The 15,241-nt window shown below is 41.6% G+C and overlaps 1 protein-coding gene across 4 annotated transcripts in view; it reads left to right on the top strand.

Moving 5' to 3' along the window:
- Positions 1-7,290: 7,290 nt before the first annotated feature.
- Positions 7,291-15,241, top strand: part of LOC115355085 (kinesin-like protein KIF21A) — a 56,121-nt gene continuing 48,170 nt past the window's right edge. For 2 of the 4 annotated variants that reach the window (XM_030045741.1, XM_030045739.1), the window contains exon 1: positions 7,291-7,782. In XM_030045741.1, the coding sequence (XP_029901601.1) occupies positions 7,739-7,782 (44 nt within the window). In that variant the 5' untranslated portion in view covers positions 7,291-7,738. The remainder of the gene's footprint in view (positions 7,783-15,241) is intronic. The other 2 variants (XM_030045743.1, XM_030045742.1) reach the window with 1 other exon arrangement.

Genomic DNA, 15,241 nt, shown 5'->3' with positions numbered 1-15,241 from the left:
CATATTTGTTTTTATGTCCTTAATTTTAAGCCTTTCCAGCTGGTTATTTTAGTTGTTACGAAACTAAACGGGACCTCTTTGCTTTGAGATGCTGGATTTATGAACGGTTATTGGAAACAATCATCCCATGCGGTTTTCGCAATGCAAAAGTGATTTCTTTTCTGGATGATAAGGCGGTGACAAAGTTTCCGGATGTCATTCCTGATTCGTAGCGGATGCCTTGACATTTTAAGGTTTGTTGTGTTTTATTTTGCTTTTTCCCAGGCACTTGTCTCACTGAAAAAAGTTTCTGGATTGGTTCTGCGTTTGCCATCAAAACTTGTATTTAGTCAGAGCGAGCTTTGTCAGCTTGCAGCCTGTGGTATACGGACATCCTGTGGGTTTTTTTGGAGGGAAGCATAAACTTTTCTAAGCATGTCTGGTGTCAAACCAACCGCCACACATAACAACCACAAGTAAATTTGGCAAAGGAACCCATTAAGGCTTGAGTTTCACCATCGTCTTCATTTGTAATGTTAACTTGAAGGTTTGAGGAAAAAAAATCTTACTGCTCAGTTCCTTTTGAGAAACCTTTAGCCCGAAACTGTTAAATTTAACAACCTCATTTTATTGGAAGGGTTACACTAATCCAAGTTGACATTTTTGCTTATTTTTAGAAGTGAAATGTGACATGTTGGATTTCATTTTTGAGTTCCTCTTTCCGGAGAGCCTCTTTCGTTGCGGTGAGAAAGTCTCAGCACATTAACACACACACACACACACACACAAAAAAAAGAGAAGACTTTCTTGCTGCTGCTTTGAAGGAAGGCTTATAGAGCTACAAGGACAAATGTAGAAACTTCTTCCCAAATATGTGACAAATGTTTGGCTGGAAGATCATTGATACAAAATGTCATGATATATATACTGCAGTAGTACAATCCCAGTTGTTATACCTCACCATAACCCTGACATCAACTTTTGAGACAGCAAAGAGGAAGTTATTCTCTAACACATCAGTTTTTTTTTCAGTAAGAGGAAGGGTTGAGAGGTTACATAGGCAAATGAAATGTTGACATCTTTTGACCCGACAGCACGTGTTATGTCCTCTTCAGGAAGCCAAGTCATTGCTCAGGGGCAACTTCACCACCAAGCTGGCAGCGAAAGGTCCACTTTGTGTCTGTTATTGGATCGGTTAGTGACGCCGGTCTGAATCCAAAACTATAGGCTTCTGCTTTGTTGGACAAACACAATGAGGTGAAGAGGCCCTCTTCAGAGGAGCCAGCAAGCTGACCCTGGCGCAGTCTGGCCTGTCTGTGCACAGTCACATACATGCATACACGGAGATAAATGACCAGTCAGTGAGACATTGAAGCGCTCACATACACACACACACACACAGCTTCCACCCGCTGAAACTGTGTTATGTTGACATCAAACACACACTTGCTGACTGGTGCGTGTCACTTACCGCCTGTGACTCTGCTTTGACATCAGCTGCACTTTCTGTTAAACCTGCTGAGACACACGTTGCCAGGTGACGGTGCCGCACCATGACGTAATGCACCTTTATGATCAACAGCTGTCTCGCTCAGAGCGGACACTTTGAATTTTCATGTTAGTATAAGAAATGCGTTTATTTCTGCGTTTCTTCAGTGGAGGCTGATCAATGAGAAAAAAAAAAAGTATTCCAGATAATCGCCTTAATGAATACGGTGTGTACATGCCTCATTATCCTGGAAACATATTCATTTTATTTTATTCCAACTCTCATTGCGGTATAATAATGTGATAATTTATCAATCCCCAACAGCGATTTTTTTTTTTCGCTGCGCTTCCACAGAGAGGTCAAAGGTCAGGGTCAGCTGTCAATCAGCATCTCTAGAGCTGGAGGGCATTCAGCCTCTTGTTATTGTAGAGGATTTGGTGGTTACAGGAACAAAAGTCTACAAAATACAATATATACAATATACAACATACAATATAACGACATTGGTTTGCATCCAGATGCTCTGCCTGTTCAATTTTAACCCTCCACTATTTTTTTTAATCTTTATTGAACAAACGTACAAATACACCAACAGTGGAGACATGTGCTCAACGTAAAAGTATGCAAAGAAACATGAATTTAAATTAATTAATTAATCATAAAAACTGAAACAACTGAGACAAGTAAACCTCATTAATGTATCATATGATAAAAACAAAGTTACTCCTCCCTAAAAAGTTCACTGCACAGTTTTACTTTACTGTTTCACTGTACTGTATTACTTTTTTTTTTTTTTTTTTTTTTTTTTTTTTTTGTTAGTGTTTATAAGTTTAAGAGTCTTAATATATTAATTTAAATCCACATAAAAATCCAATGAGATTGGGGGCAACTTTTGGTATTCTGCATTGATGCATGTGGAATTTACCACATGGAATGAGAATTTGTTGAGGTTGACAGTGAATTCAGTGTTATACTCACCATGCTCAAAATGTGTAATAATATTATCTTACACTCAATTTTAATATTATGATCAGTTTTACACTATATATAATCTTTCATTTGAGTCCAAAAGATAACTGAATGAATACAGTGGTAATATGAACACATTTGATTTCAAGAACAAAATATTTTGGAGAAATATAGATTTGCTGGATATATATTGTGTAAAATTTTGATGTGCACTTAAATTTCATTGGTGAAACAAAGTTTATTTGGTAGTCGCCAGGCCCTCTACCTATAAAAGTGTCCCGAGAAGCTTTTCCTCCCATCCACGTTTGTTACCAGCAACCAAACCGAAGCTGTGATACCATGAAGTTTGTTCTCTGTCATCTCGTCTTCATCTTGCTGGGTCACAAATGTGAACTTTTGTGTTTTCATGTCGGTGGTTGTAGGCAGCGGCCGCGTCGCTGTTTGTGTTCACGCGGTTATATTTTCTTTTTGTGGTTCAGACCTGTGTACGTGCTTCTTGTGTCCTGATTAAAGACTCAAATTCACGTCTGAGGGATGGTGATGTCGGGTCACTTTTGCCTCTCAGACGAGCTAAATGGTGAAGGATGATGTGCGAACAGCCGGCCTTCTCTGTGAATTTGCACCGTTCCTTTATAGCATTCAGATTTCACCGTATGCCGGGCTCTCTGTTGTTCCACACACTCAGTCAGCACTGCATTTTCAAACTTACAGCCTCTCTCTCTGTGGGTCTCTGGTGCAGCTTGTGGTGGGCTGGGGTAATGTTAAAGTCACATCTTCACAATACAGATGAGTAAGCCGCCTAATTAGAGCAGAGAAGTGAAGAGGCAGTCTCTCGCCATGCAAAATACAGCTGCTGTGTCATTTGCATTTTTGGCTTGGTAATGAAAAGTGTTGTGTAACTGGTTGCCTGCCTGCAGCAACGTCCTCCATCTTTTGAGCTGTGGAAAATGCGAGGGTTTAGTTGGCTGGTCCCAAACAGGTGCAAAGGGAGGTTTTGAAATCCAGAGGTCTCAGCGCTTGGTGGAATAATCATTGAGTGCATCAAATCCTCACGTTCAAGACACTAAACATCTGACTAAATGCACCTTTAATATAATGTTGCGCCTTTTTTGGCAATTTGTGGCACTCAGGGTCGATTGAATGTGTGGAACCATCTCTAAAACGTCGCCTGCGGTGAAATCTGCTTCTATACGAGTTGTCCAAATTCTGGCTGAACCCGAGAAAGAACGGTTCTATGTAACCTCCTCACAGGCTTTATACCTCCTGGGCTGCAGGCTCAGAAGACATTGCTCAGACTGTGACTTGTGCCCTAAGCTGTCGCTGTCCGACTCGACTCGACATCTCACTGGCTGTCACGCTACTATTTTGTTGACATGCCACTATTTGCTTAACAAACCACTGTGTTGATGTTGGCATCCTGTTGCAGAGGGAGTGGACAATCAGTCACATTATCAGCAGGATATTAACAAGTGTACTACTACCTTTAAAACTACAGCTAGGCTTGTTCAGAGAAATGCATAGAGCAGGGCTGATCAAGAGTATAAATATGTAACTAAACCCGTGTAACCCATTTTAATTTGTTATGGAACTTGCATATTATTGCTACTGCATGTCAACGTCTAGCAACTCTCAGGCCTTTTGTACGTCTGAGTTCGGGCTGCTGTCCTAAACCTTTTACCTCCTTGGAGGCTTCTCAACCTCCCCTTGAATTTTTACGGGACAGTTCGAGGAAAGGATGTGGGACCATCAGGATGTGGCCCTGGTCTTCTCAGATCATGGCTGCTAGATCCCTGAAGGACAAATATATGGTTCCCCTTTCTAATGTTACTGAAGAACAACAATAACTCACTAAATTTTGAAATGTCAATGTATTCTGGACTGCCCTGTCTTGTTCGTACAAACTAAAAGCAGGACTGCAGAGTACAGATTAACCTGTCATTCAGTGCATGATAAGACGTTATGGCCCTTTTTGTTGAGCTTGGAAACGGCACGGCAAGTCCTTTAGACGCCATCGTCCTGAAGTGGAGTTTCTGATCAGGCGTGTTGAGTTTTTTCAGTGCCGTCACTCAGACTTTGTTGACAGAAGGGTAGTCATACCGGCCGAATGACACCGAGTCTGTAAAGTGACACTGGAACGGGAGGAGTCCACTGACATAACCCCGACGGTAGCTTTAGTTATTAATCAAAAAGTCAAAGATCATTTTATATCATGTTGGAGAAGAAAATCATGAGGTGTACGCTTAGTATTCACATGCATAGTTTCTTTTTCTTCTTTTTCTGTGTATTTCCATGAAAACCAAGCATTGGGGATTGTCTCATGGTTTGCCTATTAATGGAGTAGGTTGAATTATGAAAAGTGCTGAGCTGACTTGAGGGCTTTTCATATTGCATATTCTGTCCCAGGGCAATCTGTGCTCTTAAGTGGAGGGGCTGACCTCGGGTGAATTTAGTACCCGGTTACACCATAAAACTGGGTGTAAATGAACCAAAACGGCACTTTTCCTGATGACACTGCAGAATCTCTCTCCATTGAGCCTAAAGTTAGGCACAACCGTTAGGTAGAGCAGGAATAATTTCCTTAAAGAGATTTACTCCTTTTTATTTGTTCATGGCTGTAATATCTGTTCAGCCTTTCCAGCCACCTTAAAATATACAGATTTTACACTTAGCCTGCAGAGTCGGCAAGTTTGGAGAATGAACTCAGTCCTGGGATAAATGCAAAATGAAAACTTGTGGCACCTCATCATTTTTTATCCCTTAATTAGGAAATAACAAGATAAGATAGGCCTAGCTCTGTACTTTATGACCTTGCTATGTGACGGCATCCTTGCTAACAAAATTTTGATACCGTTATTTTCTCTTCCCTTTTATAATAAGAGGTTGAATGTATCCATAATGTGTGACAAAGCATCTCCAGAGGTAACAAAGACAATGAATCCATGTGGTCAGGTCATGCAGGTTTAGTTTCTTGTTTCATATTTCATTATAATGTGTTTGTATTAATACTGCATGTGACATTTTATGGGAGCCACATGTTCTGTTGTGGCGTGTGAATTGGGATTCAGGGGAAGAAAAATGCCTCTTGTAGTTTAAAATTTCATTCAAATGGTGTGTAAAGACATGAAAACCTCTCCAGCCACTTGGAATCTGGTTCTCTGGTTTCAGAGTCAATCTTACAGGCGTGGAACAACAAATTTAAAATCTTAAATGCAGTGAAATATCCCTTTAAGGCCGAGGATCAGTGCAGTCTGGGGTTTTTGCAGCCTAACCTCCCATGACATTAAATATTTTTTCCACTCATGACCTCCTGTAAAAGTAACCCTGATTTTCCAAGCCCTTAGCTGGGATCTCTTTCTGCATGTGTAGGTAAAAGTGTGCATTGTTTAGCGTAGGAATCAAAAGAGGTACATCAGCATTAAAAAAAAAAAAAAAAAAAAAAAAAATCATCTGTTCAAAAATCATGTGCTAAGGTCACTTTACTTTGAAAGATGAAGATGTATTTTCGTGTAAATAAATAAATAAAAAAATACAGGGCAACCACTAAGAATGACTTTGGTGTTGTTTCTTGATTTGTTGGTCTCGCTGCTGTGGACAAAATAAAGACAAGGCGTGCGAATAATTTCTGACATGGAGATAAAACTTATTTTCAGATTACATTAGGAGATTAGTAGCTATTTCTTCTTAAAAACCTGAAAAGCTAATTTTTATTCTGTGGGTGTTTTGAAGCCTCTGACGTTTTGGCTTTGACTTGTGTGACATAAAAGGAAACAAGTCAAAGGACAATGCCACTTCTTCTTTATTCTGATCTTAAACCTAATTCTGCAACAAATCAAATTCATGCTATCAGTGTCATTCTTGATTATTTCAGTGAAAGGCTCACAAGGCCTCTAAGCCTGGGCCTTTTAGCGTTTCACACTGGTTCACCTTCCTCAGGGCCATTTAGCCCCACAATGGAAATCTGCTGTTCACCCCGGAGGATTAATAAAAGATGTTCAGCTTTTAACCTTGGATTTCTGCCTTGAGGCTGGGGGAATTCTCCTGGAATAAAGCCTACTCTTATTACTCTCCTCTGCTCTACTGCTCTGTAAGCAACCGTGTGAGGGGCCTCAGCCGCCTCACAGTGTGTTTCTGGAGCCACCTGCTGGCCAAACAAGTCAGACAAGACGCATCAGTCAGTCCGAGAGTGCGCTGACACGAGACGGCCACAAGATGGCGTCATGCACAAGCAGCCAACCAGTGTGCAAACAGCAATAACAGACATCACACTCTAATTATGTGGTAAAGGTTATTCTTAATGTCAGCTCTTCATGTTCTTAAAATCTATTTGTTTCACTGTTTGTTTATTTTCAGATCATAAGCGTTGCTCGGTCCTATAATACTAAGAAACTTTAAAACGTATGATAAGAGTAGGCTAAATGTTATCCATCCCAAATCATCATCACCACCATCATCATCATCATCATCATCATTATTATTATACAAAGTAGTAGTAGTAACAGTAGTGGTAGTGGTGGTACTAGTCGCTGTATAAGTAGTCTCTGTATTAGTATAATAATAAATTATTTTTATCTTAATTTTTGGGCGGTATTTTGACGATGATGATGATGACGATGATTGTATTATTATTATTATTATTATTATTATTATTATTATTATTATTATTATTATTATTATGGTCGTCGTTGTCGTCATCATCAAAATTATTATGCCAAGTAGTAGTAGTATTATCTGTGTTAGTAATATAATAATTTATTGTCTTAGTTTTAATTGGCGCCAAGATCATCATTATGTTTACTTATTTATTTATTTACTTATTTGTTTCGTTATCCATTTCTCCATTTCTTGATGTGTTTCCCCTGTGTGGCCTGGGCCAGGTGGGCCCCTCTGCGGAGTGGTACAGCTCAGGAGGAGGAGGAGTCTGGTTACGTCCTCCGTCTTGGGAGCCGCTGGCACGCCAAGTGGATCCAGACACACGGCGCTCTCCTGCACCGGCGGGATGACACGATGCCTCTGCAAAGGTGATCTCGTCGGATCCCGAACCCGAACCATTCCCCTCGGACCATGGACGTGAAAAGTTAGATCACGATTTTACATTTAAAACATAAAAATGGCTCCTGTTTTTTGCTTCCAAGCGGGCGAGGAGGAGGAGGTGAGCGCCTGGTGAGAGCGGCTCAAGATAGAAGCGCTTTCCTGGGAGGAGGTGGAGGAGGGCGGACGACGACGCTCGTCTCTTAAGCCGATAAACAAAAGGGAAATCAAGCTATTTTTATCCGGGCTGCTCGGCCGTCCTCCGGTAGCACCATGAGCAGCGGGCAGGATGAGAGCTCGGTGCGCGTCGCCCTGAGGTAAGGATGGAGAGAGAGAGAGAGACCTCCTCTCTCCGAAGATGCTCACACGGGTCACACCTCTCACACACACCATGCACTTCCTATTCCTGCCTTTTCCACCCAGTCACAACACAAATTAGTCTGATAAACCACCAGCAAAAAAAGACAAGGTGCTGTGAGAGTGCCAGTGCCACTCCAGGCCATCCAACACACTGGATATGTCACCGTGCACCGCCTAATCCCAATAACAATACCCTTCCCTCCCCGTTCATTTCAGAGCTATTCTGGGACAGATACTTTCCCCCCCTGTACCCTGTGCATGCAAGTAGCTGCACTTTAATAGTCACTGTACAATTTACATTGCAAATACAGCCTCTGTTGTGTATGGCTGCATGGGTTTCCTTTGTTAAAGCGTGCAGCACAGCACAGACATGCTGTGCAGGGGATTCATGAATGAAGATTTTGGAAGCTGCAGGGATTAGGCCAAGGAAAAGCCTCTAACTCCTCCTGTGCAAGGCCTCCAGCCGGTCCATATAACACCACAGTGGTTGATAGCCTTATTATTATTTTTTTTTTAAAGTGGCACCTGTTCTGATTGTTAAAATTGCTATCTTAATGCCTTTGTTGGCAAAACATTTGTATTATAAGGTTGTAGTCCACTATCCGTTTCAGAATTGAGTTTAGTCTTTGTTTTTCAGCCATTTAGAGGGACACCTTTCTGCTCTGCCGTGCACGACGTGTCATATGTTGATGTGACCCTTGACCGGCCTCCTTCACGCCAATCCACTCTGCAGCTTGCATAGCAGACAGCGGTGATAGACTCCCATCGCTCAGCGTTTTATCAGTTTGCCTCAGAGGAGTGTATAGTGAGACAGAGCCGGACTGAACAATACAAGAAGCCTGGACGCAGCCCAAACAATGATATCTAACAAATCAGTCAACACAGGAATCAATAGAGGGGCATGATACAAAGGCAGCAGTCGGAGGAGAGTGTGTGTGTGCATGTGTGTGTGTGTGTCAGTGCAGTTGGTGGTTTATTGATGTAAATATCAACCAGCAGGAGACTCAAACAGAGACTCAGAGAGACAGCACGTGACACCTGAGTTCAAATCACAGTGTCTGCTATATAAAAACAAGGGTGAATTGTAGCTGCTGGTGTGTGTGTGTGTGTGTGTGTGTTGTGGAAAGACTATCTGAAATGTCATGTGAACTGGATCAGTGGAAGCAAAGGGACAAAAGCTTGTCAGTCTCATGTTTCTCTTGTTTTCTCTCTCTCTCTCTCTCTCTCTCTCTCTCTCTCTCTGTCTTTCTGTTTTTGTTCATTCAGACTTTGACCCAGAACTCTGTTTACAAAGCTGACTTAGTTTACTAGCCTGTCTCTCCCCTTTGTATATTGCATCATGCACTGCCCTTCATTCATTCATTCATTATACAGTACTGTCAATAACAATCCATTCATATTGCACAGCTATATTTGTCTTGCTTGCTCAAGACTGCAGCAATGGCACTGAGTTGCATTGTGAGTGTACTGTAGACATTACAGTACGACTTTTTAAGCTCGGATGCACACACACACAGGCTGCTGGTGATATGACATAGCGGCCTGCAGAGAGGTGTGTGTTGGTCTCCTCTTGTGGAAACTACCTGTCATCGTATCCTCCTCCAAAGCTCAGGCCTCATCAATTATAAGCCAGCTCTGCCCTCCTGTTTGCTTGTTGCTTTCCCAGCTCCTTTCAGAACGTCATAACCCGGGCCTTTGTCCCATTGATGGCCAGTCACCCTTTCTTAGGTTTGCTCATTCACTCGTTTGTCTGTTTGTTCTCTTTCTTTCCTCCTTTGTTTCTTGGACTCATTCATTCATTCACTCTTTTGTTGGAACGGGAGCGGTTGAATTTGTCAGCTATTAGATTATACCTTTCTCGTAAAAGTTTGCGTAATGGCCATTGATAACTGAAATGCAAATCACATGTTACGGACGCAATTTTAAGATAACAATCCTGCAAACTTGATTATGATACAATTGCATTAGTTCATCACGTGAAGGGCCTAGGTGGCGGTTCATTTTAGGGCATGTAAGATATTTTGGTCGAGGTTTGAAATGGGCACTCAGGCTGCAAAAAAACTCAGTCTTAGCTGTTTCTGTGTTAACCTTTTGCATGGTTCTAGTCATGTTTCCTCCATTTAAGCATGTTGTGGTCGGGAAATACAACATTTTTCTCACTTTTTATGCATGGTGAGTTGTTTTTCAGATATTCTTAGTAGTTTCACAACATTTCACAAGGCTGGGTTGTATCACATATAAGGATAATTACAGCCTGTAGTCTCTGTGAGGAGGCCAGTAGTTTAACAGTCGGACCCTGAATCACCAAGAGGTATAACATGCTTGGTGTCTCTCTCTCTCTCTCTCTCTCTCTCTCTCTCTCTCTCTCTCTCACACACACACACACACACATGCACATACAGCTCTACTTCCTGTCACAAAGGCCCCCTGAAATCTCATTTTATCACATAAGACTCCACCTTTAACCCTCCCTCTGTCTTTTTGTCTATTATTCCAACTTTTTTTTTTTACACCAGCTCTCACACAAACTGTCTTTTTCTCCCTGTCCCTCCTTCATTAGCTCCCTCCATCCATCATGCACATACATATAGGCTAGTGTACCACGTTGAGAAACTGACATGACATTTCAAACGAAGTGGCAAAAACATGCAGTGATATTTACAAGTACTCAATTTTTTTCTAATTTCATCCTGCTCATGTTGTGTCCGTCCTCTTTGTCGGAGATTGGCAGGAGGCGGTGATCTGGTGATTCTTTCTGGTGCATACTGCGTGAGAGAATTGGAGCGTTTTTTAATCTGAAAGCAGCCAAGTGCACAGCCTGAAGCTGCAGAATATGACAGCAGCATGCAGCCAGCAGTAGGAGAAAATACTGACCCTACACAAACCCATGTGCTGACAAAAATTAAATGATCAGTGTGATAAAAACTCAACAATTGAGGGCGAGAGGATGGATTGGATGGTGAAAGAGTAGGGGGAGAACAGTGCCATCAATTTCTATAAGCTCTGCTGTCAATTTACCAGTAAATATTGTACAAATGTGTTATTTCTTGCTTTAATAAAATAATCCCTGAAAAGGACCAAAACGCTCATAGAAATTAGATGAAGGGTGCAAACAATGCCCTCTGAAAGAAGTCACTCTCTCTCTCACAGCCTCTCAGACAGGCAAAGACAAGCTCACAGTGAGTGAGCCTCTGCTAAAGTTACATTTGTCATTTTTTTTCCACCCTCAATTCATCTTTTTCTCCCAGCCTGCCATTCATTATTGCGTGTTCATTATCAACCTTGGATAGACAAGCGCTGTTTAGGAGTCATGTTGCACTTCACGTCCCATTTGGCACCATGTCTGTTAAATTCCTCTATCTGCTGCCTTTTAAACTAATGATGTCATCCTCATTTGTCTGGCTCTCTGCCTGCCAGCCAGTGTCATCAAGCTGTTTCATCATATCATGGAGTCTTTTACCTGGCATTCACATCAAAAGCAATATGAAAAATGAGCTCGAAACACAAAAAACACTGTGTTTTGTAACCTTGGAATTCTCTGTAATAACAAACTTGTAAAGAAATAGAAATGGTAAGAAAAGTCATGATGTGAAATTGAAGTTGCCACACAGCAACAAAACACAAAAAGTCACTTTTTCCAACTTTTTTTTCTGTTTTTGAATTAGAAAAATTACCCACATTGATTGATAGGTTGATATTATGATATAAGCGCACAGCTTACATTATGGTAAGTAGTCTTAAACTAATGTAATGTTACATGAGGTGGAGACTTTTAAGAAAACAAGCTTAAAACTTAACATGAAAGTATAATTAAATTTGCTTATACTGGCATCTGTGCGCCTTATGATCACAAACTGGAAGCCAGAATATAACCACCTTTTCATGTACCACTTTACTTGCCCATCTGTTGGAAAACCCATCTGCAGCTTTACATTGATGGTTTTTTGTTTTTGTTTTTTCTGTTTTTTTTTTTGAGCGATTAATCGCCGTGGCAACTTTCTAACTATTTTGGAGCTGTGGAGTTATAGCAAACATGATCCTCGGTGCATGACTGACAGCTTCTCCCCAGCCTGTAACAGCCTGCCTCAGCCTGTTGAGCTAATGCTATCTGTTAGCGAGGGCTTAATCCCAACTTTGTTCAGAGTGATGAAACGATTCTTTATCATCTTTTTTTTTTTTTTCTTTGGGAGGTAAAAGGCTGCACAAACGAGAAAGGGATCTGGGGTTTGCAACAGTGGGATTTTCATTGTCATTTTGATTTATCACTGGCAAGACGTTGCAACTTAAAAGGTTTGCCCGTTAAAAATGCATTTCGCTTCTCGACGGATCCTCCAAAACATTTTCTTCAAAGAGACGGCGAAGCAGATTTCGATGGGCGATTGGACAAAAGAGGCAAGCTTCGTCCCAAGAAATCTGTTTTTGCTGATTTTATCTAAACCACATGTGTTCTGTGTGGTGTGCGCTGTGGGTATTGAAGAATTTTTTCACACCTGACAGCATGCAGATGGTGCATCTCAGCAATATGCACGTTTTTCTTGCATGATTCAGTGTGCACACACACTCCAGATACTTACTGGATGAGCACTGCCCCCTGTTTAAATGTGTGTATGTATTTTTCTATATCTTGCAAGCGCTTTTTTAGATCTGTCATTATGTAACGGCCCATCTGTTTGTGCATGTGAGAGCACACCCATGCATACGTATACTATTTATCTGTGTTCAACCCTCATCTCATCCCATCATCCACAGGAAAACAATACAGCCACTTAACAATTCATCCAGGATGCAAGGGATGTTGTAAAGTTTTCCTGCAGGAGCCAGTGAGTGAAGTGGCTCATTGCTTCGTCAATATCCTTAAAGTACGACTTTAATAATTCATGGCCGGTAGCAGGGACTCAGATGTCGCACTCGTCCCATCAGAAAAGAGTGAAGGCTTCAACAGGGATGAGCTCTGTGCGGGTTTGAAATTTTAAAATGGTTATTATCTTAGCACCCGTTTTAAGGCTTGAATAGTTTCTATATGTTTTATATTTCCACATGACACAGATGGTGAACGTGTTACCAAGTGGAATTCATGTCTTCTTATATGAGGTGTGTTTGTGGTCCAGGATACATGATGATGATGTTCAAATTGTCTAACTTTTATTGGTTGATGTGAGTGTTACGCAGCTCCTCCCCCTCCCCCGATCAAAGTGGATTATGCTTGAGAGCAAAGGCTGTCCACCTGCTACCATGACACAATAATGTGCATGTGTGTGTGTGTGTGTGTGTGTGTGAATGGACCAATGTCCGAATATATTCACGATAAATATTCATGAAGCAACTCAAGTGAACTGAGACACAAAGCCGCGCTCGCTGCAAACCATCTGCCAGCAGCTGTCATGTGATATTGCAGCGAACACGACTTGAGCTTTTCAATGACCAAACAGCGGACGCGGCGTATTTAATATGAAATCAATGTACAACTTAAACTTTATATAACCTTACAGCCATGGTTTTCAAATACATGTAACTGTACTGAATACACTGAGAGGTTAAAGTAATAATCAAATGCATTTTCATTTGCATAAATGTTCCTTTTGCCTCTCTCTCTCACAGATTGATGTATAACAACGGTGATTCAACCGACACGTTTCATTTAAGATTTTATATTTGCTGCACTGTTTTAAGTTTTTTTATGGGAAAAAAATCCAGGTGTCTAGGAAGAGACATGTTTTATATTTCCAACACCATTAACAGAAGAAGAGCTGGGTAGTTAGCACGAGCAGCGACAGCCGCCGAGGCTGATCAGACAAAGGAAAGGAAAACTCAAAGGGAATCTCTATTATCAGAAAATCCAAAGAAAAAATCATCTTGACGTAACTGATTTCTACAAATGAGCTGCTGTTTGGCAGTTTCACTTAAACTAGATGGTGTTGAGACCAGCAACACGTTTGTATGTAAACTCTGCAAAGCCACTCTGAGACGCAGAATGAAAGCTCGCTGCTGTGCATGACTTTTATCAAAAGTGTTTTTGCTCATGGGCGATGGTCGTCCCCGGCAACTGGCAGGGAAAAACGTATTCCAAATGAAAAAGTTAGGCGCACTGGTGATCCTTTCAGTCGCCGTCTGGAGCCCTGTGTTTGTCACAACAGTGCAGAGGAGAGCCAAGGACGAGCTCTGTGCCTGAAGGTTAACAGCTAAGTTAAAACCAACCGTTGGGAATTTTGTTGCCTTTCTTATCATGTTCTTTTTCGGACGCAGAACGAGGCCCTTTTTTGGCAACAAACTTCAGAGATGAGGAGAGAAGGGCTGGGAGCAGCAACGTGGCTCGCCCGGGCATACTTAACCAACCCTCGCGATTTTCCCGGGAGACGACTGATATTCATGTCGCTCTTCCGCTGTTCTTGATGATTTTCTCCCAGGCTTTGATCAAATTTCCCAATCTGCCCAATTTATTGTATTTCTTACAAAGAATAACACACACACAAAAAAAATATGACCTATAACTATCACTGTTTTTGCTGAAGGGACAATAAAATACACAGCACCAAAAATGCAGTCTCCATGGTTACCTGTTAGGCTCCGACTGCCTCTGTTTTGCCTGAGATTTGGATGATTTGATATAAAATTTGATTCAGACAAAATCAATAGCCATGTAAAGCTCAAGAGATAGCAACAGGTATCAGCATGAGATCCAGACAGGTCTTATATTGGACTTTATTGGTTCAGTTTTTTCATCTCATTTGGCACTTGCAGGCCTTGAATGGTATAATCAGTCGTAGGCATGCAGGAGATGAATCCCTTCATTTTTTTTTATTGCTATGCAGGGCCGACATAGTTTTCGGAATTTGTGTTTTTCTACAGGAAATAAAAAGATGCAGCTTCTCGACTGCATTTTGGTAGTCACATACTAAAAGTCACCAGAATAAAAGACATAAGTTTGGTGAATGATGGATGTGGATGCGACTTTTTCTGACTGGCTGAGTCGTGTTGGACCACAGGCTGCAGCACAGCACACAGCCTCTGGTAGCCCTTCCTTGCATGCACACACACACACACACACACACACACACACACACACACACACACACACACAAAATCATTTCCCTTGCAAAACAAAAATGTGACCTTGTGACCTTACAGCAGTAGTTGCCACTCCTTTTGCTCAGAGTGTGCCATACATTTATGCAAAACATGTTTTTCCCTCCCTCATCCCACTGTAGACGGTGGCTCAGCGTATTTCCCTCTGCATTTCCACTTCTCTCACCTTGTGTTTCCACTGAAGTCCCACGTGTGCCGTCACTGGGCTGAGCTGTCCTTGTCAAAATGGAATTTTTCCATTAAGCTGGTATCAGTGCTGGAGGCCAGAGAGGTGTGTGTGTATGCATGCATGTGTGTGTGTGTTATCCTCATGTGCCCTCTCCAGTTGCCAGT

Source organism: Myripristis murdjan, chromosome 23 (genome assembly GCF_902150065.1).
Source record: "Myripristis murdjan chromosome 23, fMyrMur1.1, whole genome shotgun sequence".
NCBI lineage: Eukaryota > Metazoa > Chordata > Actinopteri > Holocentriformes > Holocentridae > Myripristis > Myripristis murdjan.
This window is presented reverse-complemented; position numbering and strand designations above follow the sequence as displayed.